At 42.3% G+C, this 26,726-nt stretch overlaps 1 protein-coding gene and 1 long non-coding RNA gene across 3 annotated transcripts; one reads left to right on the top strand and one right to left on the bottom strand.

Moving 5' to 3' along the window:
- Window positions 1-117: 117 nt before the first annotated feature.
- On the bottom strand, window positions 118-5,448 carry LOC123728727 (uncharacterized). Of its 2 annotated transcripts, XM_045701309.1 has the most exons (4): window positions 5,215-5,448; window positions 4,900-5,008; window positions 4,579-4,792; window positions 118-4,479 (listed from the first exon to the last, which is right to left on the bottom strand). In XM_045701309.1, exon 4 carries the CDS (start codon window positions 3,176-3,178, stop codon window positions 383-385), a length of 2,796 nt encoding a protein of 931 aa, XP_045557265.1. In that variant the 5' UTR covers window positions 3,179-4,479; window positions 4,579-4,792; window positions 4,900-5,008; window positions 5,215-5,448; the 3' UTR covers window positions 118-382. The 2 variants fall into 2 exon arrangements, with proteins under 2 accessions (XP_045557265.1, XP_045557264.1); XM_045701308.1 differs by lacking the exon at window positions 4,900-5,008 and having other exon boundaries at window positions 5,215-5,337.
- A 489-nt stretch (window positions 5,449-5,937) lies between these two features.
- LOC106577514 (uncharacterized) lies at window positions 5,938-20,944 on the top strand. Its single transcript, XR_006760463.1, has 3 exons — window positions 5,938-6,045; window positions 6,304-6,359; window positions 20,175-20,944. It is a non-coding gene; the product is annotated as an uncharacterized lncRNA (long non-coding RNA).
- The last annotated feature ends 5,782 nt before the right edge of the window (window positions 20,945-26,726 follow it).

Genomic DNA, 26,726 nt, shown 5'->3' with positions numbered 1-26,726 from the left:
GGGTAAATGCTCGTGCAATTTCAGGATGTTCGCTACCTGCAAATAGCATATCGTCCAAAACCAGCAGATTGTTTTTATGTGGAGGTAAAAGTTCATCATCAGACAGGGATTCAGGTATTCCTTCAACAAACTTGATTTTTATTTTCTTCAACAATTCATCATACATAGGTTGATAACATGAATAACACCACACAATATTGTCAGGCTTCTGAGATAACACATGTTCAGAATTCTCTAAAATACTTTTTACAAAACAAGTTTTACCACTGTTGGAGGGGCCTGCGATTAAGGCCGAAAATGGTAGTTGCAACCGGGGGTCAAAACCTTCTACAGCAGCCATTATATCTTAAGCTTTAAGACACACTGGGGCTTGTAGCATAAGTCAGTAGCCAAAGGGCAGTGTGGTCCCGTTAGGTAAAAGCATTCTCTTGTCATAGACTACCCTGAATCTTTTAGTAAGTGGGGCATTCCTGAGATGGAAGCCCTTTTTATCCCTAACAATTTTTTTGTAGGAGCTCAAAATCTCCAAGTCACTATTCCGATCGTTTATGAACCCCTCGACCAAGCGTGTGATTGATTCCAAGTTTACACGCGGGGCATTTTCGTAGTTTTGAGTCACGCCTTTGGCTTTCAACACCACGTGATTGTCTTTAGTCCTAAAAGCATAGCTTTTGGGCCCACAGGAGGACCATTCTGTGATATGGTCGCCATCTTTGAGTTCACTCGTTAAACCACCCAGATAGTTGCTAAGTGGGGGGCTCCAGTCACCCTGTTTGCTTACATAGACCACAGAGTCTGTGTCGTGGTAAAGAACCCTCCTCTGAAGCTGCTCCATGAGGGCGTACAATTCAAGTCGGCCATAGGCCGTGGTAAATGCTGCAAGAAATACATTTACATTACCCGGGGGTAGAACCCACTTTGTGTTACGTCTCCATTGCACCAGGGCAATGTCTTGACTCAAGAATGAAAAATGGGAAATTTCGTATTGGTCCGAAAAAACTAATTCCAAAAATTCTTCGGGGTCTTTAATGATCGTCGTTGTTAGCATATTGCATCTCTGCGAAAGCTTCCCCCAAAGCGAGTTTAAGTACAATTTCGACACATTTCGTTTGGTCTTGTTGACCTCTATTCTGTCAGGGTCAAGAAGAATGCCTTCTCTGTCGTGATAGTCTCGAATGTACTTGTCTTTGCTCTCTTGATCTGTGACCGATGAAGGATAGCCTGAAGCCATCTGCTTGCATCTCAAGAAGGTCTTGATGTACTCTTTAAAAAGAGTGTCTGATTTCCTGGAAAAGTTCCACACTTCAAAGATTTTGGCCACACGATACCCCTTCTCTAGAGCCTTTGTGAATTCAGGTGTAACCCAGACAGCTGTAAGGGCTCTTTCCTGATCTGAGTGATCACAAGGCTTTTCCTGGTTGTTGTTTTCACTGCAGGTGCGACATAGGGGAAAGAAAAGTTTTCCTTGAGGTCCCTTGTAAGGCAACACTGGTATAAACAAACCCCTAGGTGGGTAGACCGTTGCTTTAATCAGACCAAAATAGTTTTGGGGTAAGTCAAAGTCGCGGTGAATAATTTCAGGATGCCCCATAGGATAGCATGAGGAACTCATTACATGAGGATAAAGAGATGTAAAATCTACATAACCTATTGTCTCGTCTGGTTGCGCTACATACCGCAAGGTCAAAGCATTGGTACGGCCTCCATACAGGGCCTGTCGTGGCTCCAAGGGTTCTGGTGGGTCAAAGCTGGAAAGGAAAGCTCGAACATGAGGATCAGACTTTTTGAGTGCGGTCCACTCATGCTCCCACATAACATTCACTTTCAAACCATAAGTAGCCTGTAAAGATTCACATTTGTCTTGAAACTCTAGGTACATTTCACCAAAAGTCTTTTGGGTTAGGACACACAGGGCCTGTGGCTCGAAGCAAGATTTACACCCGTGGAAGAAACAACCGTTGTACTCAAACACAGTCTCAACACCGTCAATCTGTGTGTATCCATCTACATGATAAGGCCCAAACGCCTTCTCACCCCTATTCAAAGCATGTTGAATAAAAATGTCTTTATCCTGGGCCAAGTACTCCAACCACTGAATGGAGCCACTAGAGTATGACTTAAATTGGCGTCGGTAGTTGTCAGGCGAGGGGATAGCTATAGATGCAGGAGGTAGAAAGTGTGTACGATAGGTTTTCATGCATGCCGATGCAATAGTTGTACAACTCCAGGGGTCAATGCCTGCATCTTTGATGACCTCTGCTCTGAATCTGAGGCACCCCTCGCGAAGGATAACCACGTCGTTGTCACAGTATGACTCCATCTCTTTGTGGAAATCAAAAGTGCTGTGACATACTGTCTCGTACCATGTCATGAATCTCTCTCGCTCTTTGGGAGACATTTGATCACAACCGTACATTTCAGGTCTCGGATAAGATCCTATATAGTGTAAATTCTCCTCAGATGTAAAAAAATGGGGAAACCAACCTTTCACAGAGTTCTCAAAACCCAAGGCCTCAGGCATTTGAGACAATCTCATGGGTAAGAAGCTTAAACTGTCAATGTATCTCTGGTTGAAAGCGGGGTCTACAAAACACAAGATTTTACTACCTTGAGCTATGACACTGGGCGCAACGCCTTGCTGTATCAGAGGGTTCAAAAGAAGGTACGAATCATATGCTCTAGAATTGTGCGCTATAAACGTAAAGTTTCTGTACTGGGGTTTTCTGAAGTGTTTTAGAAAGAGGAGTGCACAATTGGGTCCCTCAGCTGACCACTTATCCCCCTTGAAAGTCATGGTAGATACAAAAATAGGCAAATGAACCCCTGATTGTTGATTAGTCTCAAAATCATAAAAAACGTATTTCTCTGAATGTTCATCTTCAGCCAAGGGTTGAATATAACACTCGTGGGGAACATCTTGAACAACTTCAGAGTCTCTGCTTTTCAAAGGCCCTTTACAGATTGGGCAATGAATGATTCCACACACATGAGGTTTAGGGCTGTCTATTTTAAGGTTGTAATTGCATTGACATTTTGGACATTTCCTGTTAATAGCACAACTGCTTACAGATTTACAGGCCTTGGGGTGCCATGTTTCAATTTTGTGTTTTTCGTAACAGTAGGCCGAACGGCATGTCCTGTGACAATCGGCACAGGGTGTCAGGTTTAAGGGCTGCATCGGACATTTTTCATCCAGACATACGGAACAGTTATAACGGCACGAGTGGCCACCCTTTCGGGTGTAGCCGGTATGACAGGCTGGACACACATAGGGGGCGCCTAAAAACGCTCCGATGTTGGTAACTGCATAGTAATGGTCGTTTTGCACATAAAAGTACAGGATCTGAGGATGAGGTTGGGGGTTGTTTTGGAATTTCAAGAGAGAAGCATTAGCTCTACTGTGGTACAAAACCACAATCTTGATGTTCAGAAAGTTTTCAAATTTGACTATGTCAGAGAATGCGACAGCATCATGTATACCCAGACCTACAGCATTTTGAAGCTATCTAGCCTTTTGCAACGCCTCTAGATCCGTACATCCGGGGTTTAGTAAATGTGCTAGGCCTATTGCAAAGCATAGCTTATTACCGTGATTGTGAACGTTTATGAGGCATGCCCTTTTATTGTTTATGATTTCTGATTGCATTAGGCTATCTAGCTTCCTTCTCTGCCCCCCACCACCCAGGGGTTGCCGTATTATTTGCACAACAAGCTCCAGCGACCTATCGGCTATGATGGATAAATTTGATTGAACAAGTCGTTCCAGCAGGGCTATAAATTGTTCAAGATCTGCTTCACCATTGGGTAAAATAAGAGATACAGTGTTTTGCATGCTATCTCCACAAATTTCCAACTGTAAGACATCACGAGGTTCGCCATAATCTCTTGCCCTCTCTAACAGTTCGTTCAGAGTATCCAAAATCATCACGTAAAAAACAGCATAATCGAGATTTTGATTCACCCATGTGAAATTGAAAAACTGTCTAATCTCTGTATTGCTGAATTTATTTCTGTACACAACCCTGACACTTCTATCAAGACCATCTCCCTCCTGATTTATTAGACAATTTTCCAATTCCTCAAAAACATCATATTCCGTTTCAGACTCTTCTGACTCGGGCATTAATAGCGGGCTGCTTGGAGGGTCTGGTGTAGAAGATCTCAGGCTCTCGTTCATCTGGTTTATTAAAAAAACTAGGGCTGGCGGGATTTGAGATAATTGGTTTTCATATGTTGTTCCTGACTCGTTCATATGAATAATTATTTAAATTAGGTCGGCGGGAATTTGGGAAAATAGATTTTCGTCTATCGGAATTATGTCTGATAACCCACCCTCGTTCATCCGTTCAATTAAAGCTAGTAGATGGGGGGTATTTTCGCCAAAAGGCTTTCAACTGTCTCAATTATAGGCACGTCCATTTCGGTAACTGGGTTCTCGGTGTGTATGGTCTTCTGTGCCGTTATACGCCGGGGAGGAGTCTGTAAAAACATTATTTGTCATTGTTTTAGCATTTTCAATCATAAAAATGTATAAATTATCATAAACTCTGTATTACTAATAACATAAGGGCTTCATACCTTGTCCGTGTAGGGCCGTTTCTTGAAGAAGTAACTTTTTGGGCCTGGGAGATTCGTCGCAATGCACTTGCGCCGATGTTGTGCCCCGTTGGGGGCGGGAATATATCGCTTGGTTCCTGGGTGGTGTTAGGGTTCGAACAGAAAGGCAGAATAGCATCGATGTCCTCGTTCAGAGTACACGAAGCACCCGTGATCCTTCTTTTGGGTCTGTCCGCTGTAAACACAAAAAATAGCTTTTAATATAGGGTTCACACTTTATGTTTTTAATGTATACATTTTCTTAGGGATTTTTTTATTTTTTTTTTTTACTATTGAACTTACGTCTACAATAGTGTGACGGAGAGTGCCTGCTTTCAGCGCTGCAGGCAGTTTGATTCTGAGAATCCCTCTCTGACAAATTCGGTTCCAAATCATCTAGCCCACGGAGCATCTGCGTAAAAGATTGCGAGCCTACAGACGTTAGATAACATATATACGAAATATACACATTTTTAAAATATGAGAATACGGGCATTTGACATATTACCTTAAAATCATTGTCCATCAGTTTTAGAATAGTGATATCACATTTTTAATATCCATACAATTCCCTGAAAATACCTCTCCAAATCTAATATATTATTTTCACTAACTCACCTTCAGAAAGCTCCATTAGGACCGATTCCGAGATTATCTGTTGGCCCGGAGTCTTTTCGATGTGCTCTATAGGATGTCTTAACGTCTGGCTTCACTATCCTGCAATGAGTTTACAGAGCGGGGTTGCCGTTTTTTCGGGCGTCATCCTGTATGCAAAAAAGGGCCATATAAAGCACTCGAATGTCTAGAGACACAAAACCACAGGCGGGTGTCTCAACATATTCGGTCTGCCGATATTGCACTTATGCTTCATAGCACAGCGTTGGGGTGTCCGTTGTAAATTTATATCCCGGGGTGGGGGACCGTTAGTATATGCGCTGATTAGAAAATAACATATGTTTTAAACATTAGGAGTTCGTCTAGACCTGATGTCTTATGCCTGGGCTTTTTCACTTTTTTAGCCCCCACATGTTTGAAGGTGAGATAAATACGTATTTGAAAGGGCTTGGGGGGTAATAAAATGGAAAGTGCCCAGACCAATTGAAGAGAAGCCGGCCATCCTAAACAAACTTACACACACCTTTTCTGGTTTCAAAAGCACCCCCCCATGCAGAGACACACCCACACACACACAATTACCAACCCTCACACACCCCCCTGCGCACGTGCCAGTCCTAAACAAAACGTACACACACACTTTTTCTGGTTTCAAAAGCACCCCATGCAGAGACACACACACCCCTTTTTTGTTTTGTTTTGAAACACACACACACAATTACCCTCCCTCACACGCACACACCCCCCTGCGCACGCACACGTCTTTCCGGAATTCCTTTTTTCTCAAGCGCTGCCTGGGGATGGCTCGAAAATGCATAGCCCCTAACTTTAAAGGTGAGATACAGCTTTAAAACAATTTTATTTAATTCCTAATATTTAGTACAGACCTTTTTAAAAACAGCTTGTGCAATATTGTAACACGCATTAATGTTCGAGCTATAAACAACGTTTGAAGAAATGACAGATTCCCGTTCGTTATGGGGTAGCTTTAAAACCATTTATTTAATTCATAATATTTAGTACAGACCTTTGCATAATTAATACAATACATTCCTACTGTTCCTTTCTTACGGATAACGGGCCCGGCTATAGGGTTGTCACTGAACCCCAACCGCCGTCTGTGTCCAACTCCCCAGCGTCAAGACTCGGTAAGTTTTCACCCCAGGGATAGATCCTACGTCTGGCCTGTAGACTCTCTTAAGGCCTGTGGTCTGTCTTAAGGATAGAAGCGGCCATCGACGTAATTGTTCACGATTTTTGAAAAGATTGTCCAGCTTATTCATCAGGGTTATGAATATAGGGTAATCCCTCCATTTAAAGCTAAACACAGGCATAAAAAAATCACATCCTTGCAGGCTTTCGATAATACATATGAATTTACAGACTTGGTAGCATTTGTACTATCATATTGTTCACATGCTAAAATTGTCACTTTGGAGTCGGGGCTATAAGCTATTGAAGAGATCCTGATGGCTTGTAAATCATAGCGACCCTCCACCCGCTCTTCCATAGCATAACCTGGCACGGCTGTACCACTCAGGGCCTGTTCAATTTGACAGAGCGCTAGCCGTATCTTAAGCCATTCTCTCATACGCAGTGCAGGAGAAAAACTCCCGGCTTTTGCATGATAAAGGGGTCTGGGGCCGCTGTCTGTGAAAATCTTCACCGTTGAATCCTCAGGTTTGAACATATATGTCATGTGGCCATCACTAGTATCCAAAAACTCTTTAAAACATTCTGGGGCCTCACCCCAAAGATCCTCGATGCTTTTATCATTGGGTTCGCGACAAGAGACGCATAGTACCCCGAGAATTGGCCTAGGAGTCATAATTTTCTGTTTAATGTTCAGGGTTTTTATTTTTAAAATCTTGTTTAGTGTTCTGGGGCCGCATGTGTGTCTGGGGCATATTTATAAGACGTCTGCCTCCAACACATAACCCCCCGGACATTCCTAGACAACAACCCTAAGAGCAACAAAATAGGGGGGGGGGGTGGGGTCATCCTCTTTGAAATGTTCAAACACAACCCCCCCAGTTCAATGAGGGCCCTACACATCAATCATCATGACTACTTCAAAGAGATGCAATATAGATATAACACACACTCTAACACGTGACAGAACAGGATAAAACTATATGACCCTAACCACGTGACACCTTCCCGCCAGGATGTCCAGACCGGATGCCCTTATTTGGGCATGTACGAACCAGCTGGACATAGGGTCATAAATCAGACGCATAGGGTCATAAATCACGATTTTGACCGATGCCGTCTCCTTTATTCTCTCTCACACGTCTCGGTGAAATGGCTGTGTTCCCCACATCTCCTTCTCATTATTAATCCAATCATGACACAGAATAGGATGCAAATAATTGGAGATAGAGCTTCAGTGCCTATTAAAATACGATATGCAGAAAGACCACCATATGCCATGAAGAAGAGACCGCCTGGGATAAGACAGCCTTCCAGAGGACAACCATCTAGACTGAAGAGACACAGGGGGTCTGTGCACCCATACACTCACACCTGCATACAGGAACATATTTTCACTCATACACATGCACACATATCCCCACAGGAGCAGTAAGGAATGATTGTGTGCAGTAAGTGGCTTTTTTACATTGAACAGATATTGATATACTGTACAAAAAGGGAGAAGGTCATTCATTAACTAGAAATGAGCTACAGTGTAATATTATTCCGCAATAGGTGCCACAAATTGTATCATGTTCCTCTTGTGCTGATTTGAAAGGTTAAAGGCCATGTTGCAAGTTAAATTTGCCAATATAAATAAGATATACACCATTTGTAGATGGCAAAAAATTTAATAATTGTGAAGCACGTGTGCCAGTAAGCAAGTGTATGACACAGCCTGTGATTTTGCCTGTGACGTTTGTTCAGGTGAAGACGCTGGAGATGCCTGGGGACAACACCTGGGGCCGGTTGCACCAGTTAGTCATCAGTGGGTCGTAACTCTATGTCCGGCGTAAAATGTGCTCTACGCCGGACCTAAAAATGGTACCTGTTCCACCACCTGCGTATAAGCCCTTCTATGAGCTATGCCTGGATGTGTAGATTCTACGCCTAGTATAGGGTGTTAAATTGATATGCATGATATGCACAGAAAATAATAGCAATCTCTATTTACAAAAGGATGTGAGTCTGAGATTCAGTGAAACAAAATCATATTGATTGATTATCAGACAAGTCAAGGGCTTTTAGTCAGGATATAGCCTATAGCCATGCATAGTGATGGGCTTTGCGAAGGGATGGGACATGCCTCGCAATGTTTAGAACTGCCATGAGGATGGTAACAGCCTAGTGACGGGCACTTTCTAGCAACCATCATTATGAAACATCAATTCTCATGAACGTGTATTGCTTACACAGGACTTAGCTACGATTCATCTTATTTTTGGTTGGTGCAACAGGTGTAAATTCTGATCCCAAAGTCGGACGTAGCTACGCCCGACCTAGCATTTAAGCCTTGTCACGCCCTGACCTGTTTCACCTGTCTTGGTGATTGTCTCCATCCACCTCCAGGTGTCTCCTGTTTTCCCCATTAGTCCCCGGTGTATTTATCCCTGTGTTTCCTATCGCTCTGTGCCAGTTCGTCTTGTTTTGCCAGGTCAACCAGCGTTTCTACTAGCTCCTATTTTTCCTGTCTTTGTTTTTTCCTAGCCCTCCTGGTTTTGACGCTTGCGTGTCCTGATGCCGAATCTGCCTGCCTGACCACTCTGCCTGTTCTGACCTCGAGCTTGCCTATCCCCTTGTACTGTTTGGACTCGGACCTGTTCACTGAACCCCTGCCTGTCCTGACCTCGAGCCTGCCTATCCCCTGGTACTGTTTGGACTCTGACCTGGTTTATGAACGCTCGCCTGTCCCCGACCTGCCTTTTGCCTACCCCTTTTGGTGTAATAAATATCGGAGCTCAACCATCTGCCTCCTGTGTCTGCATTTGGGTCTCGCCTTGTGCCCTTATAGTACGAACTGGCCATGACAGACCCAGCAGACTGGGACCAGCTCCGTCACGCTGTCTCCCTGCAGGAAGCCACCATTGGGAGGCATGAGGAGCTACTCCTGGACCTTTTGGAAGGGCTTCGTTCCCTGACGGAACGCCACGACCAAGGGTTCAAGGCTATAATGGAGCAAATCAGTGAGTTAGCTCATAGGCAGCCCGCCACCTCTGAGACCTCCCAACCACCCAGTAACCTTTCTACTACTAGTGGATTTGTTCAACCTACCCTGGATCCTCGAGAACCCCTCTTACCTCCTCCGGAGCATTATGCAGGCAATCCTGGTACCTGCTGGGCGTTCCTTTCCTAGTGCTCCCTCATTTTCAAACTCTAGCCCTCTTCATTCCTGTCGGACCGATCGAAGATAGCGTATTTAATCACGCTCAGTGGGAGCAGCAATCCACTGTGTGCCATAGCCTGAAGGAATTCATGGCAGAAGTGAAGGTTTTCAATTCTCCGGTGCCTTGGAGTGAGGTGGCTCGAAAACTACTGCGACTACAAGCTCCCAGCTCGGGAAATACCACGGGACCTCGATTCTCTCATCGCCCTGGCGATTAGGATTGATGGGCGCCTACGAGAACACCGGTGTGAGAGGATGTCGGGTCTCGGAAACACTCGTACGTCTGCTGATGCTGGTGCCCATCCGAAGGAATCTGGAAATCCCCGAAGTTGGAATTTCCGAGGAGAGCTGAAAACACCCGAGGTTCCCAGAGAATCATCGGCGACGGGTGAGTTGGATACTCCTGAGCCCATGCAACTTGGAAGAGCTAGGTTATTGGTTGGGGAACGCTCACGTAGGCTGCATTCTAACTGTTGTCTGTACTGTGGAGGGGCGGGACATTATATAGCCACTTGACCAGTTAAGAAACCCTTTTTAGTGGATACAAGTACAGTGAGGGGGAAAAAGTATTAGATCCCCTGCTGATTTTGTACGTTTGCCCACAAACAAAGAAATGATCAGTCTATAATTTTAATGGTAGGTTTATTTGAACAGTGAGAGACAGAATAACAACAAAAAAAACAGAAAAACACATGTAAAAAATGTTATAAATTGATTTGCATTTTAATGAGGGAAATAAGTATTTGAACCCTCTGCAAAACATGACTTAGTACTTGGTGGCAAAACCCTTGTTGGCAATCTGAGGTCAGACGTTTCTTGTAGTTGGCCTCCAGGTTTGCACACATCTCAGGAGGGATTTTGTCCCACTCCTCTTTGCAGATCTTCTCCAAGTCATTAAGGTTTCGAGGCTGACGTTTGGCAACTCGAACCTTCAGCTCCCTCCACAGATTTTCTATGGGATTAAGGTCTGGAGACTGGCTAGGCCACTCCAGGACCTTAATGTGCTTCTTCTTGAGCCACTCCTTTGTTGCCTTGGCCGTGTGTTTTGGGTCATTGTCATGCTGGAATACCCATCCACGACCCATTTTCAATGCCCTGGCTGAGGGAAGGAGGTTCTCACCCAAGATTTGACGGTACATGGCCCTGTCCATCGTCCCTTTGATGCGGTGAAGTTGTCCCGTCCCCTTAGCAGAAAAACACCCCCAAAGCATAATGTTTCCACCTCCATGTTTGACGGTGAGGATGGTGTTCTTGGGGTCATAGGCAGCATTCCTCCTCCTCCAAACACGGCGAGTTGAGTTGATGCCAAAAAACTCCATTTTGGTCTCATCTGAACACAACACTTTCACCCAGTTGTCCTCTGAAACATTCAGATGTTCATTGGCAAACTTCAGACGGGCATGTATATGTGCTTTCTTGAGCAGGGGGACCTTGCGGGTGCTGCAGGATTTCAGTCCTTCATGGCGTAGTGTTACCAATTGTTTTCTTGGTGACTATGGTCCCAGCTGCCTTGAGATCATTGACAAGATCCTCCCGTGTAGTTCTGGGCTGATTCCTCACCGTTCTCATGATCATTGCAATTCCACGAGGTGAGATCTTGCATGGAGCCCCAGGCTGAGGGAGATTGACAGTTCTTTTGTGTTTCTTCCATTTGCGAATAATCGCACCAACTGTTGTCACCTTCTCACCAAGCTGCTTGGCGATGGTCTTGTAGCCCATTCCAGCCTTGTGTAGGTCTACAATCTTGTCCCTGACATCCTTGGAGAGCTCTTTGGTCTTGGCCATGGTGGAGAGTTTGGAATCTGATTGATTGCTTCTGGGGACAGGTGTCTTTTATACAGGCAACAGGCTGAGATTAGGAGCACTCTCTTTAAGAGTGTACTCCTAATCTCAGCTTGTTACCTGTATAAAAGACACCTGGGAGCCAGAAATCTTAATGATTGAGAGGGGGTCAAATACTTATTTCCCTCATTAAAATACAAATCGATTTCTAACATTTTTTACATGCATTTTTCTGGATTTGTTTCTTGTTATTCTTATAGACTGATCCTTTCTTTGTCAGTGGGCAAACGTACAAAATCAGCAGGAAATCAAATACCTTTTTCCCTCACTGTACTCAGGTGAGCCAGACTGGAGATCCCGTAACTTCCATCACGCATCCACCTTTTTTTTGTGATTCTGATGAGGCTAATGAAAGTTTTATGGATACTACCATGGTTTCTGAATTAGGTATTCCCACTCAACTTCTCTCTGTCCCCATGGATGCAAGGGCACTGGACGGCCACTCTATTGGAAGAGTCACCTATAGCACTGTGCCCGTTCATATACGGGTATCAGGAAACCACAGTGAGAACATACAGTTCCTCCTCATCGATTCCCCCATGATCTGGTGGTTTTGGGATTTTCTTGGCTCCAGAAGCACAGCCGTTCCCCCTCAGGACGTAAGCAAAGCCACGGATGTCTCTGTCGTCCCCACTGAGTACCATGACCTCCTGGAGGTCTTCAGTAAGGCACTGGGTTTTTCTTCGTGGAGAAGAAGGACAAGACCCTGCTTTCGTGCATTGACTACTGGGGTCTGAATGATATAACGATCAAGAATTGTTACCCCCTACCACTCCTCTCCTCGGCCTTCGAACCTCTCCGGGGGCCACCATTTTTTTCCAAACAGGACCTTAGGAATGCCTACCACCTGGTTCGGATACGCGAAGGAGACGAGTGGAAGACAGCCTTTAACACAGCCAGTGGCCATTATGAGTACCAGGACATGCCGTTTGGACTCTGACCTGGTTTATGAACTCTCATCTGTCCCGACCTGCCTTTTGCCTACCCCTTTTGGTGTAATAAATATCGGAGCTCAACCATCTGCCTCCGGTGTCTGCATTTGGGTCTCGCCTTGTGCCCTTATAAGACCAACTTTTTTACGTCCAACTGGTGAAGGCGCCAGTTCTACAAACAAGTAGCTATTATTCCTAGGCCTGAAGTCCTAGAATAAAACTAAAATGATATGCTTGAAGGTAATTTTCACTTGTATATGTGTACATGATGTTTGTTGGTAAAAGGCATGAACTTGGTATTGCTACTTGGCTTCTGACTTCTTCATGCTACTTTACTAGCAACTGACAAGCTGTATCAGGCAGCTTTAGATTGGAGGGTAAAACGAATAGCTATATTTGATAAGCTATCCACCTGATTGATAATTTAAAAACAATTAGTTAGCTAGCTAGCTTGCTAGATTGAAACTGCTGGGGGAAAGCTGTCTAACATTACCTAACTATCACCACCTTAGATAGCTAAGTGGACTGTAGCTAGGTTTCTAGAAAAGAGCAACTATATATTTGCTAGCTTTATTACTGACTATTGTGAACACTTTTCTTCTAACTACTTCGTTCCTTGCCTGTTTATTGATGCATTGGTGAATAAAAAAGTTGGCAATAAAAATGCCCCTCTTGATTTCACTGCAAATAGGCTGTGTTGTTTTGGTATCATTTGGCTGAATAGGCTTGTGCACATTGCATTAGTGTTTCATCAGTTACTGACTAAGTTACTGACTAGGCAAATTCTTTTGAATGGTTTTGGTGTTGCTGCATATCAGATTGAGAGGGAGTTAGATCACTAGAAAGCAGCATGCAAACAGACCAGGGCCCATATTCACAAAGCATCTCAGAGTAGGAGTGCTGATTTAGGTTCAGTTTCGTCTTTTATATCACAATGAATGATTACATTGACAAGGGGGAGCTGGTCCAAGATCAATATTGTTACTCTGAAGACGCTTTATGAATACGGGCCCGGGAAGAAAGCTGTTGCCCAATACCTTGCACAGCAATCTTTCACCACAGAACCCTAGAGGTGTTACAGTCCATGCTTATGAATTGAATATTTGTACGTGAATTTCCATATATCAATGATACTAACAAAAGGGGTTAATTGTTCATCATGTGCAGTAAATGCTAACATGGCTTTGGTGATGAAAGGTACATAATGCATTTATTGTCATCTCCCTATCAGGCCACTGCATGCTGTGACATGGGCCTGGATGATCACACACATCTTCTTCAAGCTTACTGATTGAATACTGGGGCCTTCAGTGGTTCCGGAAGCAAGGGCCCTACCTAGGAGTACAGCAACTGTCTCTCTGTCTCACAGCCATTCTGTCAACATGTATTGTTTGAAACCACTGAAATTCATGCAAACTATTACGTAAGCAAGCACCGACTTATATTCACTTTGTCCTGTTCTTTAATCTTGTCTGGGATACATATTTTAGTTGAGACACCTGTATGACATACATTAATTAAAATGTATTCATTCCGGACATTAGACTTGCATTTACTTTAGACCTTTTAAATCATAAGCTGTAAGTGTATTTGTCTTGATGTATCAACTCTATTGCTTAATTCAGAAAGTAGGCTTCACCTCCGAGTTACATCTGTAGGCATTAGCTTGCTCGCTAGCTAGCGTGATCTAGCTAACGTGAGCTAGCTAGCCATGAATCACTGTTTCTGACATGCCACTATCTTGCTTACATTACATCTGACAGATATTTAGCCACAGTAGCTAGCTAGATAATAATGGTTTATAATAATTGCATTTTGGTTAATTATCTATCTAACTAGCTAAGTATAAAACGCAGTTAGCTAACCAACTAGGCAGTTATCAAAGACACTCACTTGGTAACTTACCATACTTTTCTGACCAACCACACATTACTTTAGCCAATCTCAGCTGAATCCTTCTTACCTTCTCCCGACCGTCTTTCGAGGTTCAAAACGATATGGCTGTAGTCCGGTACTTCATTGTTAAAAGAAACCCACTCGCATACAGCCATGAGGTGCAGTCAATGGCTCAGCGTTCCAAAGGTATTCACCTGGATCTACGTCAAGCCTGGGCAATGTTTTATTTCATATTTTTATGGTGCGCGTGCAGCCCAGAATGTATAATTGATTATATCTCCAATTTACAATGTCAGATTGAAAAAAAATGGACATATCAGATTCATACATACATTCACTTATTCATTATTGTTATTACATTTTTTATGAAACATGGCCTTTAACCCCATAGACTATATCCCCTAACATATGGGTACTGCACACAAATGTAATGGTATTTACACACACCAAGAGGGGTAATCTCCTTGAGTGTTATCCTAACAAGTAGTCACACATATTGCTTTTCAATTGCAGCAATAAATTCATGCGAGATTTCGTTTACAAAAAGGCCAATAGAGTAGCCTACCTCCGAGGTCTATTACGCAACGTGGTTGATCCTGGTTGATTTGACCATATTCATTCATAGTCAACAACTGCTACATAGATTCTGCTTAACCATTCCTGTCCAATCAAATCATGTTTTATTGGGAAGTGGGTGATGTCTGAACTGAGAGGCTGTTGCCACGGTTCTTTCATGTGGCACTAAATTCCTTCCTTACTTTCGGGGGTTTCCAACCGCAATGCATTCCCAATGCAGTCGACCATACTTCCTCTTCCAGTAGTCCCTTTATGGTCCTCCTGCAGTTCCGTTGCCCTAGCTCCCACTGGTCCAATACGACCTTGAAGCAGTTGATACAGTATGTGACCGCCACCCACTTAAGAGGAGATTTATCCATTTAGCCTGTCTAGTTCATGGGGTATAGTTCTATTTTGACAATTATATCCTTCTATAAGCGACCAGGGCTGAGTGAACAAACTCTAAACACAGCCTTAGTAACTGGAGAGTACTTTCCTATGGGATCTACACATTCACTTGGGGAGACACCTTGCATTCACTATACATACCTCCACCTTTAATTAGCAAGACAGGAGAATGGAGCTTCGGTGGGAATGGAATCTCTCCATCGTGTGATTGGTCAGTCGAGATGGTCAAGTGCTGACATGGGAATTGTATGACAGCCATGACAGACATTTTTTAAATACATTTTTTAAACCTTTTTTTTAACTAGGCAAGTCAGTTATGAACAAATTCGTATTTTACAATGACGGTCTACCCGGGCCAAACTCTCCCCTAACCCAGACGACGCTGGGCCAATTGTGCGCTGCCCTATGGGACTCCAGATCATGGCCGGTTGTGATACAGCCCGGGATTGAACCAGGGTCTGTAGTGATGCCTCTAGCACTGAGATGCAGTGCCTTAGACTGCTGCGCCACTCGGGAGTTAAAGCTATTGTTTCATGAGGAATGGTTAGGATCAGGAGTTTTCCCTGACCTTCTGAACAGACTGGAAAAATGCAGTTTTAAATGTACTAGTTGTCTTATTTCTGGTCTACGGTCTGTAGTGTAGTGTATAGGTTGTGTAGTCTTTCCAGGATAGATTCCTGCCTTAGGGGTAATATACAGTAGCTCAATATGTATGTTTCTATCTCTTACACTCTCCCGGACACACTGTTCCTCCTGGTCTTGGAAGTAATTTTACACAATTTGCGAATTCATCGGAGTGGAGACGTGTTTTAGATGCATCTCTGCGATAATAGCTTTAGTTGTTTATTGAGCATCTAAAAATATAATTTTATCTATGCAAGGAAGGAAAACACTTCTGTCTCAGGACATCTATCAGAAGGGGAGAGAAAGTGTGCACATGTCTGTGTGTGTGTGTGTGTGACACAATGGACGGGATGTACTATCTCTGTAGAACGCTGCAGTTACAGCCAATGTTTCATATGGGATGGAGATGCATCATCCAGGCAGTACAGGCCTCGACAACTCAGACAATAACTCATCCCTTTCTCACTTCCGTTTCCTGAGGCGCAATTCATGACAGAATTTTATGAATTATAAGGAAGACAGGAGGAAAATAAACAGAAAAACAGAAGCTGCATGCCACACGCACGCACGCGCACGCGCGCACACACACACACACACACACACACACACAGTTGATAATGCATGCCTGTGTATGTTAGCCTTTCTCACACACTGCAATCTTAAACTCCTTTGCAATATGGTTCCACCATCCGCTAGTAATGTGATGACATTTCTTTCCCTTTGTCTCATAGGAACTCAAATACCAGAGATAATTGTAAAATCACTCCATCATTCATAAATTGTACAACCTACAGCTATGTACTTAATGTGTCAACCCCCATTTAGTGCTGATCTCATGCACAAGTGCACATATTCCTGGAGGCCAAACTGATGTCACCACTCATCTTAGATCATCAGTATTTTGTATGATTCTATTTCACAATCCCACTACACAGCAAAACCAGCCCTGTGATAGCCTGAGTGGTTACATGTGTTGTCTCCAAGCTGCTGGAGAATGTCAAAGTCCTTGGTCTTGGCATTGGCATCCCATACCCCGGGTGAACAGCCAATGGGAAGTGCATTACAAAGAAATATCCAAAACTCCTGTATAGAGAAATGTCTTTGAGCAGATTTGGCTTAGAGGCGATTCAATATCCTGTGAAATGTTTGACTAACATGGCGAGTGCTTCCAGCTTAGATGGAAAAGTCAGTATTAAAGCGGATTAGATCTGATGTTAAAATGTTCCTATTTTTCTGAAGGAGGGAACATGCAATGCATACATATTGTGTTAGGGGAGCCTGATATTCTTGTTAGGTTTTCAGTGTGTGACACATTCGCGCACACACACACACACACACACACCTTTAGAGATACACTCACATTCCAGAGAGAGAGCGAGAGAGAAAGAGCGACAGGAACTTGCTAAGGCTCTTTGTCTCATAATGGAAGTGGCAAACGCCCAGACACACTGAAAAACACAGGTGTCAGAACTGCAGACAAAGATGAATTTTTTTCTGGGCCAAAATGTTGTTACATTTTATTATTTTTTATCTAATGACAGACAACTCATAATAAGTGCACTTCAGATATGTGCTTTCCTTTTAAGTTAGAACTCTTTTACGGTCCAAATTCCAATATTAGTCTGTTTTTATTGCAATGGATATATCCATGATGCACGGGTCAATACTGAGAGCACTTGACTGTATAGTTCCATAACATTCGCTGCAACGTGGTCTCAGGGCAGTTCGTATTATTCTGTAAATCTGTGACACCCATTAGTATTATATGTTACGTTAAGTTACATTATGAATAAAAAATAGAATAGCTGTCGTACAATATCTTCTGAACAAAAATATGAATGCAACATGCAACAATTTCAATGAGTTTCAGTTCATAAAGGAAATCAGTCAATTGAAATAAATAAATTAGGCCCTAATATATGGATTTCACATGACTGGCGGGGGTGCAGCCATGGGTGGGCCTGGGAGGGCATAGACCCACCAACTTGGGAGCCAACTTGGGAGCCATACTCCTCAGTTTCATCAGCTGTCTGGGTGGCTGGTCTCAGACGATCCCGCAGGTGAGCAAGCCGGATGTGGAGGTCCTGGACTGGCATGGTTACACGTGGTCTGCAGTAGTGAGGCCTTTTGGACGTACTGCCAAATTCTCTAAAATGAAGTTGGAGGCAGCTTATGGGAAATTAACATTCAATTCTCTGGCAACAGCTCTTGTGGACATGCCTGTAGTCTGCATGCCAATTGCGCACGCCCTCAAAATTTGAGCCATTTGTGGCATTGTGTTGTGTGAAAAAACGGCACATTTTAGCATGGCCTTTTTTTGTCCCCAGGACAAGGTGCACCTGTGTAATGATCGTGTGGTTTAATCAGCTTTTTGATATGCCACATCTGTCTGGTGGATGGATTATCTTGGCAAATGAGAAATGTTCACGAACAGGCATGTAAACAAATTTGTGCACAAAATTTGAGAGAAATAAGCTTTTTGTGCGTATGGAAAAATTCGGGGATCTTTTATTTCAACTCATGAAACAGGGGACCAACACTTTACATGTTGTGTTTATATTTTTGTTCAGTATAATACGAATGAGAGGACGTATAGTATCATACGTCTTACCTGGCCATACGATAGCATACAAATTGGATGACGTAACTTATACATCTTGGAGGATGTTTAGTATTATGCATCTTTCTCTGAGACCAGGTTGCTGATTGTGTCAGTCTCGTGTTGCCATACATCTAAAATCACATTGTCACGCCTCCTTTAGTGGTCTGGAGAATTATGTATTGCAGAACCGTTTTGAATGGTTTGAATTGGATGTTACATTTCAAGAACCCTCTTCCCACACGCCCAAAGAAGGGTTGCTGTGTGCTATGTGCATCAATGTTTTCGGTCCGGGTAGGACCAGGGGTGGAAAAAGTAACCAACTGCCATACTTGAGGAAAAGTAAACATACCTTAATAGAAAATGACTCAGGTAAAAGTAAAGTCACCCAGTAAAATACTACTTGAGTAAAAGTCTAAAAGTATTTGATTTTAAATATACTTAGGTATCAAAAGTAAATGTAATTTCAAAAATATACTTAAGTATCAAAAGTAAAAGTATAAATCATTTAGAATTCCTTATATTAGGCAAACCAGATGGCACAATTTTCTTGTTCTTTTTTTATTTTATAGATAGTGGGGCGGCAGTGTAGCCTAGTGGTTAGAGCGTTGGACTAGAAAGGTTGCAAGTTCGAATCCCCGAGCTGACAAGGTACAAATCTGTCGTTCTGCCCATGAACAAGGCAGTTAACCCACTGTTCCTAGGCTGTCATTGAAAATAAGAATTTGTTCTTAACTGACTTGCCTAGTTAAATAAAGGTAAAAAAGAATAGTCAGGGGCACATTCTGACATAATTTACAAATTAAGTTTTTGTTTTTAGTGAATCCGCCAGATCAGCGGCAGTAGGGATGACCAGGGATGTTCTCTTGATAAGTGTGTGAATTATACCATTTTCTTGTCCTGCTAAGCATTCAAAATGTAACTAGTACTTTTGGGTGTCAGGGGAAATGTATGGAGTAAAAAGTACATGATTTTCTTTAGGAATGTAGTGAAGTAAAAGTAAAAGTAGTCAAAAATATAAATAGTTAAGTACAGATACCCCCCAAAACTACTTAAGTATTACTTTAAAGTATTTTTTCTTCAGTACTTTACACCATTGGGTAGGACACATTTTGTAGAGAGTTGTTGCATATATTAGTTTCAAGAGTTAGTTTTCAAGTTATCAGGTGTGGCCGACAGTCTAAGATGTATGTTTATTGACATTGAAAGAGGATTATGCTGTTAAAGTCAAATGTCACAACACGCTCTAAACCGCTCGGGTGACAAACACACTTTTTGCCGTTTCTCCATTCATCCACAGTGGGAGAACTTATTCAAGTAAATAAATACATTTTGGTAAAAAAAAAAGATGTATTACGTACTAGTACGCAACTTTATAGGGTAACTCAACTGAGCTGCTAGCTAACTTTACACACTGTTTAATTTAGTGAATTAAATGTCATCAGCAAGCTAACTTTCTATTAGCTAGCTATCTTGATGTGTTCATTGTAAATTAAAAACACAGTCTGCAAATGCATTTGCAGATAACACCATGGAAGAGGGTGAAATTGCATCTCCAGCTGTAAGTAAAGGGAGAGTGTAGGCTACTGAATAGGAAAGGTCACTTTCTGGGAGGACATTATGAAAAGATTTTCCAGTTCCAGTCTCTATAGTGAAAAACTTTGAGGAGAGATAATAGCAGCATACTATTCAGTGTTTTCTAATTTGAGTACATTGAATCATGTTTCTTTGTGATGTTTTCTGTCCTCAGATATGGAAAGCTGTGAAAGCCTGTTTGCAGATGAAGAGAGTGTTCTAATGAATGTCCCAAGAGACTAATGGCACATTTTCATATCAGATTTACCCGAGTGTTTTACTCAAAAGGCTCAGACTTTTCTGCTTCCATCTACGAGGCCTGGCACCCGTTTCTTAGTGGGCCATGGCTCCGGCAGACCTGCTCTCCCTTGGGTCCAAAGCCAGGCCACTGGTACTTTTGAGCTGGCATTTACACAACAATGACTAACTGTGAACTTGAACACCTTCTGACAAAGCAACTGTGTATACAACATTTGCTAACATCGTGTAGGCCTACCTATATGTTAGCACATGTTGTACACAAAAACAAAGTTAAACATCACACACAATGTCTAAACCTATTACAATTGGAGCAGGCCAACCATGCTGGAGGTCTGCTGGGTGTGCAGGGTTCTCTTTCAGCCAAGCAACAACACATCCGATGTAACTTATCAAACCTAATGAGTTGATAATCAAGTGTGCTATTGCTGGGCTGGAACAGAATCTCTGCTCACCCAGTAGATCAGGAATCTTGCTTACCTGAAATTATGCTTTAGTAATAATAGCCTACTTGTTACTACTCGATGATCTACTATTGTTTAGACATACAAGTTAGCTTATTTGTAAATGTTTTGTTGATGGTGTTGATTCTTTGAAGTGAAGTGTTTAAACTTGTTTTAATTGTTAAACTGTTCAAAATGAACTAGTGCCAATGTTGCTGCCATAAAGAGGGGAAGGGATTCTGTCTCTAATGCGTCTGTGTTTTTCTCTAATGAACATGTCCTTTTTGTCTTGTAAGATCTCCAATCTGTTTTATTTGATTGTCACTCTGTCTCAGTATATCGGCTATCTGAATCCATTTTGCAGCTTATCATATGGCATGCATCGCCAGTGCAGCCGTAGGCCTATGGTATGATGTCATTACTGGCCTTATTGGGATCTGTCATCTGAAGCAGAGAATAGCTACATAAATTCACACATTGTTTACATGTTGAGCTATATGTTCTGGATTTAAAATGATACCAGTAGACAATGTATATGAGGCAAATCATATACCAGATTTTGTACATGCCTTTTAAGTGCAGACATATATAATTGGTTAGTGCAAATCTAACCCTTGTAATTTAAGTATAGTATGAAAATATGGAGATGACAAATAGGCTACAGAAGATGTGCATTACAGGTAACACATTATGAGGTTCATTTTGTTTTAATCATTTTAGCAATGTTGCTTGCAAAAAGGTTGCGCTTGTTCCCATAGTAGATAGAACAGGGGTATTCAACTCTTACCCTATGTGGTCTGGAGCTTGCTGGTTTTCTGTTCTACCTGATAATTAATTGCATCCACCGAGTGTCCCAGGTCTAAATCAGTGACTGATTAGAGGGGAACAATGCAAAAACTGTAACTGACTTCGAGGTCCAGAGTTGAGTTTGAGGGAGATAGACAATACATGGTTGATCTATGTATCACTAGACCCTGGATAAGCTAGATACTGGGCAAATACAACTAACCTTTTAGGTCAATAATATGCTGTTTTTATAAAAATGTTGTTTGCTTTATAATCGTGAGATACATTTAACTAGCTAGTAACGGTAGCTAGTTATACCTAGTTAGCTTACAAGGTTAGCTGACCTTTCTCATAACAAACCTCATTGTGACTTTCTACTTCTTGTCCCTCATGCTAGCCTGCCAAATATCACTCCAGATGATTGATTTGGCCAGTATTGGCGCATCTCAAAATAACTGAGAAATGCTCTGAAAACCAGCATGTTGTAGCATGCTGTTTTGTTTACATTTTTTTGTCCTCACACACTGTTGCTCCTACGACCCAAATCTGGTGAGCACCTTTGGTGCTCCGGCCATGCGAGGGATTTGATTGGTTTGACGTGTTGCGAGGCGTCACTGATTTACACCTGGTTCCCACCCCCTTTTTAGCTGATTTCTACCATTGTGACGAGGCTACTTGTGTCATAACAACAAAAGAGAATTACGGGGAGAATTGACATTGGTGGTATGGTGAACAAAAAACATAGGTTAGGATAATTTGCGTGAAAGGTTAGCGGAAGTAAAACGACTAAGGTTAGGTAAATTTATGTATCAGGTTATGTGAATTGGGTTATGTTTAGAATAAGGGTTAGGTGAAGGATTAGCTAAAATGCTACAGTTGTCCCGACGCACCTCAAACTCGCAACCTTTGGATTGCTTGACGGTCGCGGATTACGCCCACCCCATCCTAAACATATAGTAAGCATCGTCTAATTACCGACCGGGGTGGGGCCTATTGGTCATCAGTTATCATATTAAAAACTGCAAACATTTGTCTCCGCCCCATGGAAATATTAGTAGAATTGCATGAAATTAGTTATAGAATTGCAAAATCTTCTCTCTGCACCAAGCAAAATGTTTAGAACTGCAGGAAATTAACATTAAAACTTTTTTCTCTTCGCGAGCCACCCCTCATGATGAGTTCCGTTTTTTTGTGGCCCCCACCCCCAGAGCCCATCCCTGAACTAAACCATTAGTAGATATCATACGTCTTGGAGGTACTCAGAAATATGCAAAGCGTGTTTCGTATGGCTCTGAAGCAAGGCTGTAACATTATGTGCTGATGCATGTCAAAACACTTGATAACACACTATGTATGTCACAAAAGGAGATAATAGTCCATATAACATTGGAGTGTTAGCGTTTATCTCATCTTCCATGTACTTTATTCTTCTCACATCAGTGCTTGGCTTTTGTAGACTGTGACAGCTTGTAGTAAGATGCACGGAACTCTGTTGTTATGAAACACCATATGTTGTTCCTTTCAGCGCTGATAACACTGCATGGCTGTGTGTGTGTATATGCATGCAGGGTTGGGGAGTAACTGATTACATGTAATCCATAACAAAAAACACTAACTGTAATCCGTTACGTTACCAGCAAAGAAATATTGTAATCAGATTACTGGGCTACATAGACTTTGAAAAAAGTAGAAAAAAAATGTCCATGAAACAATTACCTGTTTTCTTAATTACCTGTCATATTAACATCAGTCATTAACCGAAAAAGTGATACTTTGATCTTCCCGCCTGAGCAACATACACGGTCGCAAAAGAAAAAGGAATGGCGCACCAACGCAGTTAATTTTTTGGATGCTGTTTCAAAGAACAATTTGTGTTCAAAGAAGAAAAGGGCAGGAATGTAACAGTTAAAGCTGCTGTTGACATCCAGAGACTCAACTTCGAACCTGAAGAAACACTTGGAGGTAAGGATGACGATTGGCAGGTGTGGCGCGTTAGCTTGCTTAGCTAGCTAGTCTCTAGAGACAGACAGGTTGTTTTCACAATGTTACCAATGTTCCAGCACAGGTCAGAGATTTCAAAGAGTACTACCTAGCTAGTTAGTCAGATTTCTAGCTAGCTAGCCCGTTTAGTTTGCTAATTTGCTTGCCAACTCTCCTACACTATGTGGTATGCTGCTCACTTAAGGTTGCCATGTCGGTTGCTAGCTGACGTAAACTCACCCCATTCCGTACAAATGTGCGCAACCGCGACATTCAAACGAGGCTGCAAAGAAAACTAATGAGGCTGTAGCGACTGTGTTGACTTCAAAATCTGGGATGTGAACTACGTTTCTATTCAAGCATTGATCGACATGGTAATGGCTCTATAGTATTGGAGAAAAGTTGAAAAAACAGACTCTCCGTTACATCGTGACATGTCATGCCGTAACGTACAGCACGCATAAAGCAACTATTTCTGTCTTACAATCTCTCTCCACCAGGTGTAGCACTTCTCTCATCATTTAAAAACAAGAAATGGACAGTGACGGTGGGGATACCTAGTCATTTTTTGCGTCATCACTGCAAGCGATCATAACTCTTAAAGCCGCTGTTAACTTCTGAAGATCACTTTAGCACCGCCCTAAAAACCCGATTCAAATTCGACACAAACCTTCAAATAGGTATGTAATGAGACATTATATAAACTCTTTATAGTGTTTTATTTACATTTTAGAGGCGATAAGGTGATAAGTTGGACAGATCGAGTGAAAAAAAGCAGTTTTCCGAGACAACATCTCTCCTTCTCACTACCACGCATTAGTTTCGCTTCCCCACCCGCCATTTTTAAAAAGACCCGACGGAGCTCATTGCCTTCTTGAATCATGCAGAAACGGGCAGGGTGGAGGTCTCGTAATGGAATTTGTTGGAAAGGGGAGAAATTGTGCTTTACAATGGTATTGACATTACAGTTGATCTGGAAGTATTACGTTTTTTGGGGTGCTAAAATAACGTCAATTGTACGGACCAAGGCGATGTACAAAAGTGAGTGAGTTTACATTACTGTAGTTAGCAAGATATCATAGTATGCTATTGTGCTAATTTGTTAACAATTTCACTAATTCAATCTATTTTAACTAAGATAAATCAGTTGTAGATAGTTGGGTGAGATACACTGGGCTACGTAGCCTAGCTAGCTAGCTAAATCAAAAGTTAAAAATATGTTTTGAAAGCTAGTTGCACACTGTAACCCAACAGAACAAGATGCTCACTGTCAGGGTTGTTGCTAACTTAGTTAGCTAGCTAGCTATGGTTTAAGAGTACCACAATCAATAAAGCCACACTGTAGTTTTCCTGTTGTTCAATTGTTTTTTCAACCCAAATAAATGCCTGTATTATTCAAGCATAACTCAAAGTATAATACTGTATTAGTGCATTGATTTAAAAAAAGAAATGTGTTTGTATTTCTAGACAAACAATATAAACCACCATAGACATCCTTCCATCCTTCTCTATTGATCTTCTTCAGGGAGAGAATAAGCATTTTCTTGGCTTTCATATCCCAACAATCCTAAGCTTGAAGTCTAAGCTCTCAGAGAAAATACCTCTTGCGACATTCTCTGCACACATCATCACTGCGGTCATTGAGGCTATAGACCGCCGGTTTGGACCTATGCTAAGCACCCATGAAGCAAAAATGGCAACTGCTACCGTGCCAAATTTTCAACTGTGTTGGCCCAACCCTGGAAAGAGAGAGGAGATGCGAAGCACATTAGTTCAAGAAGCAGCTTCTATGGAGAACACACACTCCGAAGAGGTTGATGAGGGAGTCAGAAGACAATTATTTTGTGTTCGGAGGTTCAACAACAAGGGCCAGTGGCACTGCAGAGGATGAGGTGAGGAAGTACCTCGAAGATAAAGACAAGTCTTTGGACTCCTTGAAATTGTTCCCCATAGTCCAGAACTTGTTTCTGAAGTACAACTCTGCCCTCCAGTGCCCCAGTTGAGCGCCTTTTCAGCTATGGTGGAAACCTGTTTACCCCTCAGCGAAACAGGATGTCTGATGCTCGTCTAGAGTATGTCCCCTTGCTGCGATACAACAGCAATTTCTGCCTTCTATCATCTGAGTAGGGTAGCTTCAGAATAGGCCTACTGCAATGCCATGTCTGATATGTGGGTTTATTGCACCTAGTTGCACTTTTTTTTGCTTAAACTTAAAAAAACTACTTGGTGGATTAAATGTGTGATTACACTGTGCATGTTGTTAAAAAAAAAATCTTCATATTTCTATTTCTCATTTCTATTTCTCATGATTAAAAGACACATTGTGGTCTGAACGTGATCAGATCTTATAGGTGTAAATGAACAAGATCAGGATAAAGGACACATGTTAGAGGCAGGTATAAAGGGCTTAAATACATTTTTGTCACAATGTTTTGTGATGTGTTCTGATGTGGCTCTGCTTCATGGCTCAAACATGCTGTAATAAATGTTATTAAATTGGTAATAATCTTTTTTTTCTTCTTATGTGTTTTACAAGTAATCCAAAAGTAACTGAAAGTAATCCGTTTACGTTACTGAGTTTAGGTCATCCAAAAGTTACTTTACTCATTACAATTTTAGACAGGTAACTATTAACTGTAACGGATTACATTTAAAAAGTAACCTACCCAACCCTGTATGCATGTGTGTCCGTCTGTCTGTATATGTCTGTGTATGTCATTCACGCTTTCTCTCCAGTAACGTCCGAACCGTCAGTGTCAGCTGGAGATGTTATGTATTCACACCTCAACCACACCTAGACAGCCTGCAGTCCAATTAATATTGGTTGTGCACTCCTCCTCCTATGTTTCTTGTTCTTATGGAGGTCAGAGACACCTGGGTCAAACCCTGAGTGAACACAGCAGCTTCCTTTAAGCTCTGGATGATTAAAAAAACATCAGTGGGGGCCCCATTCGGTGGGGAATGTAGCGCTTGGAGGTGTCCTACCACTCCAACGTGACATTGTTCTTCCCCAGACCCGAGCCTAGGGTGCCTGGGGAGGGGTGCAAATGGGGTATAGGATAGGGGTCACTGGGGATCATCATCTGGAGTAGATTAGGTCCCAGCGATGGTCCTGTGTGCATGTGTGCGTGTGCGCGTGTGTCTGACAGAAAACCAGACGTGTGCTTTGCGTGTTGTCAGTCATCACCCTCTCTACTGAAAGCTCTAATGAGATGGATGGAAAGAATCCCCACCTTATCTATGAAAGGGCACATACCAGC

This window comes from Salmo salar, chromosome ssa18 (assembly GCF_905237065.1).
Source record: "Salmo salar chromosome ssa18, Ssal_v3.1, whole genome shotgun sequence".
Lineage (NCBI taxonomy): Eukaryota > Metazoa > Chordata > Actinopteri > Salmoniformes > Salmonidae > Salmo > Salmo salar.
Note: the sequence above shows the minus strand (reverse complement) of the source record. Positions and strands in the feature narration are given on the sequence as shown.

Excerpts from the sequence above, each read along its gene's own strand:
- LOC123728727 (XM_045701309.1), bottom strand. The coding sequence starts at position 3,178 with ATGCAGCCCTTAAACCTGACACCCTGTGCCGATTGTCACAGGACATGC.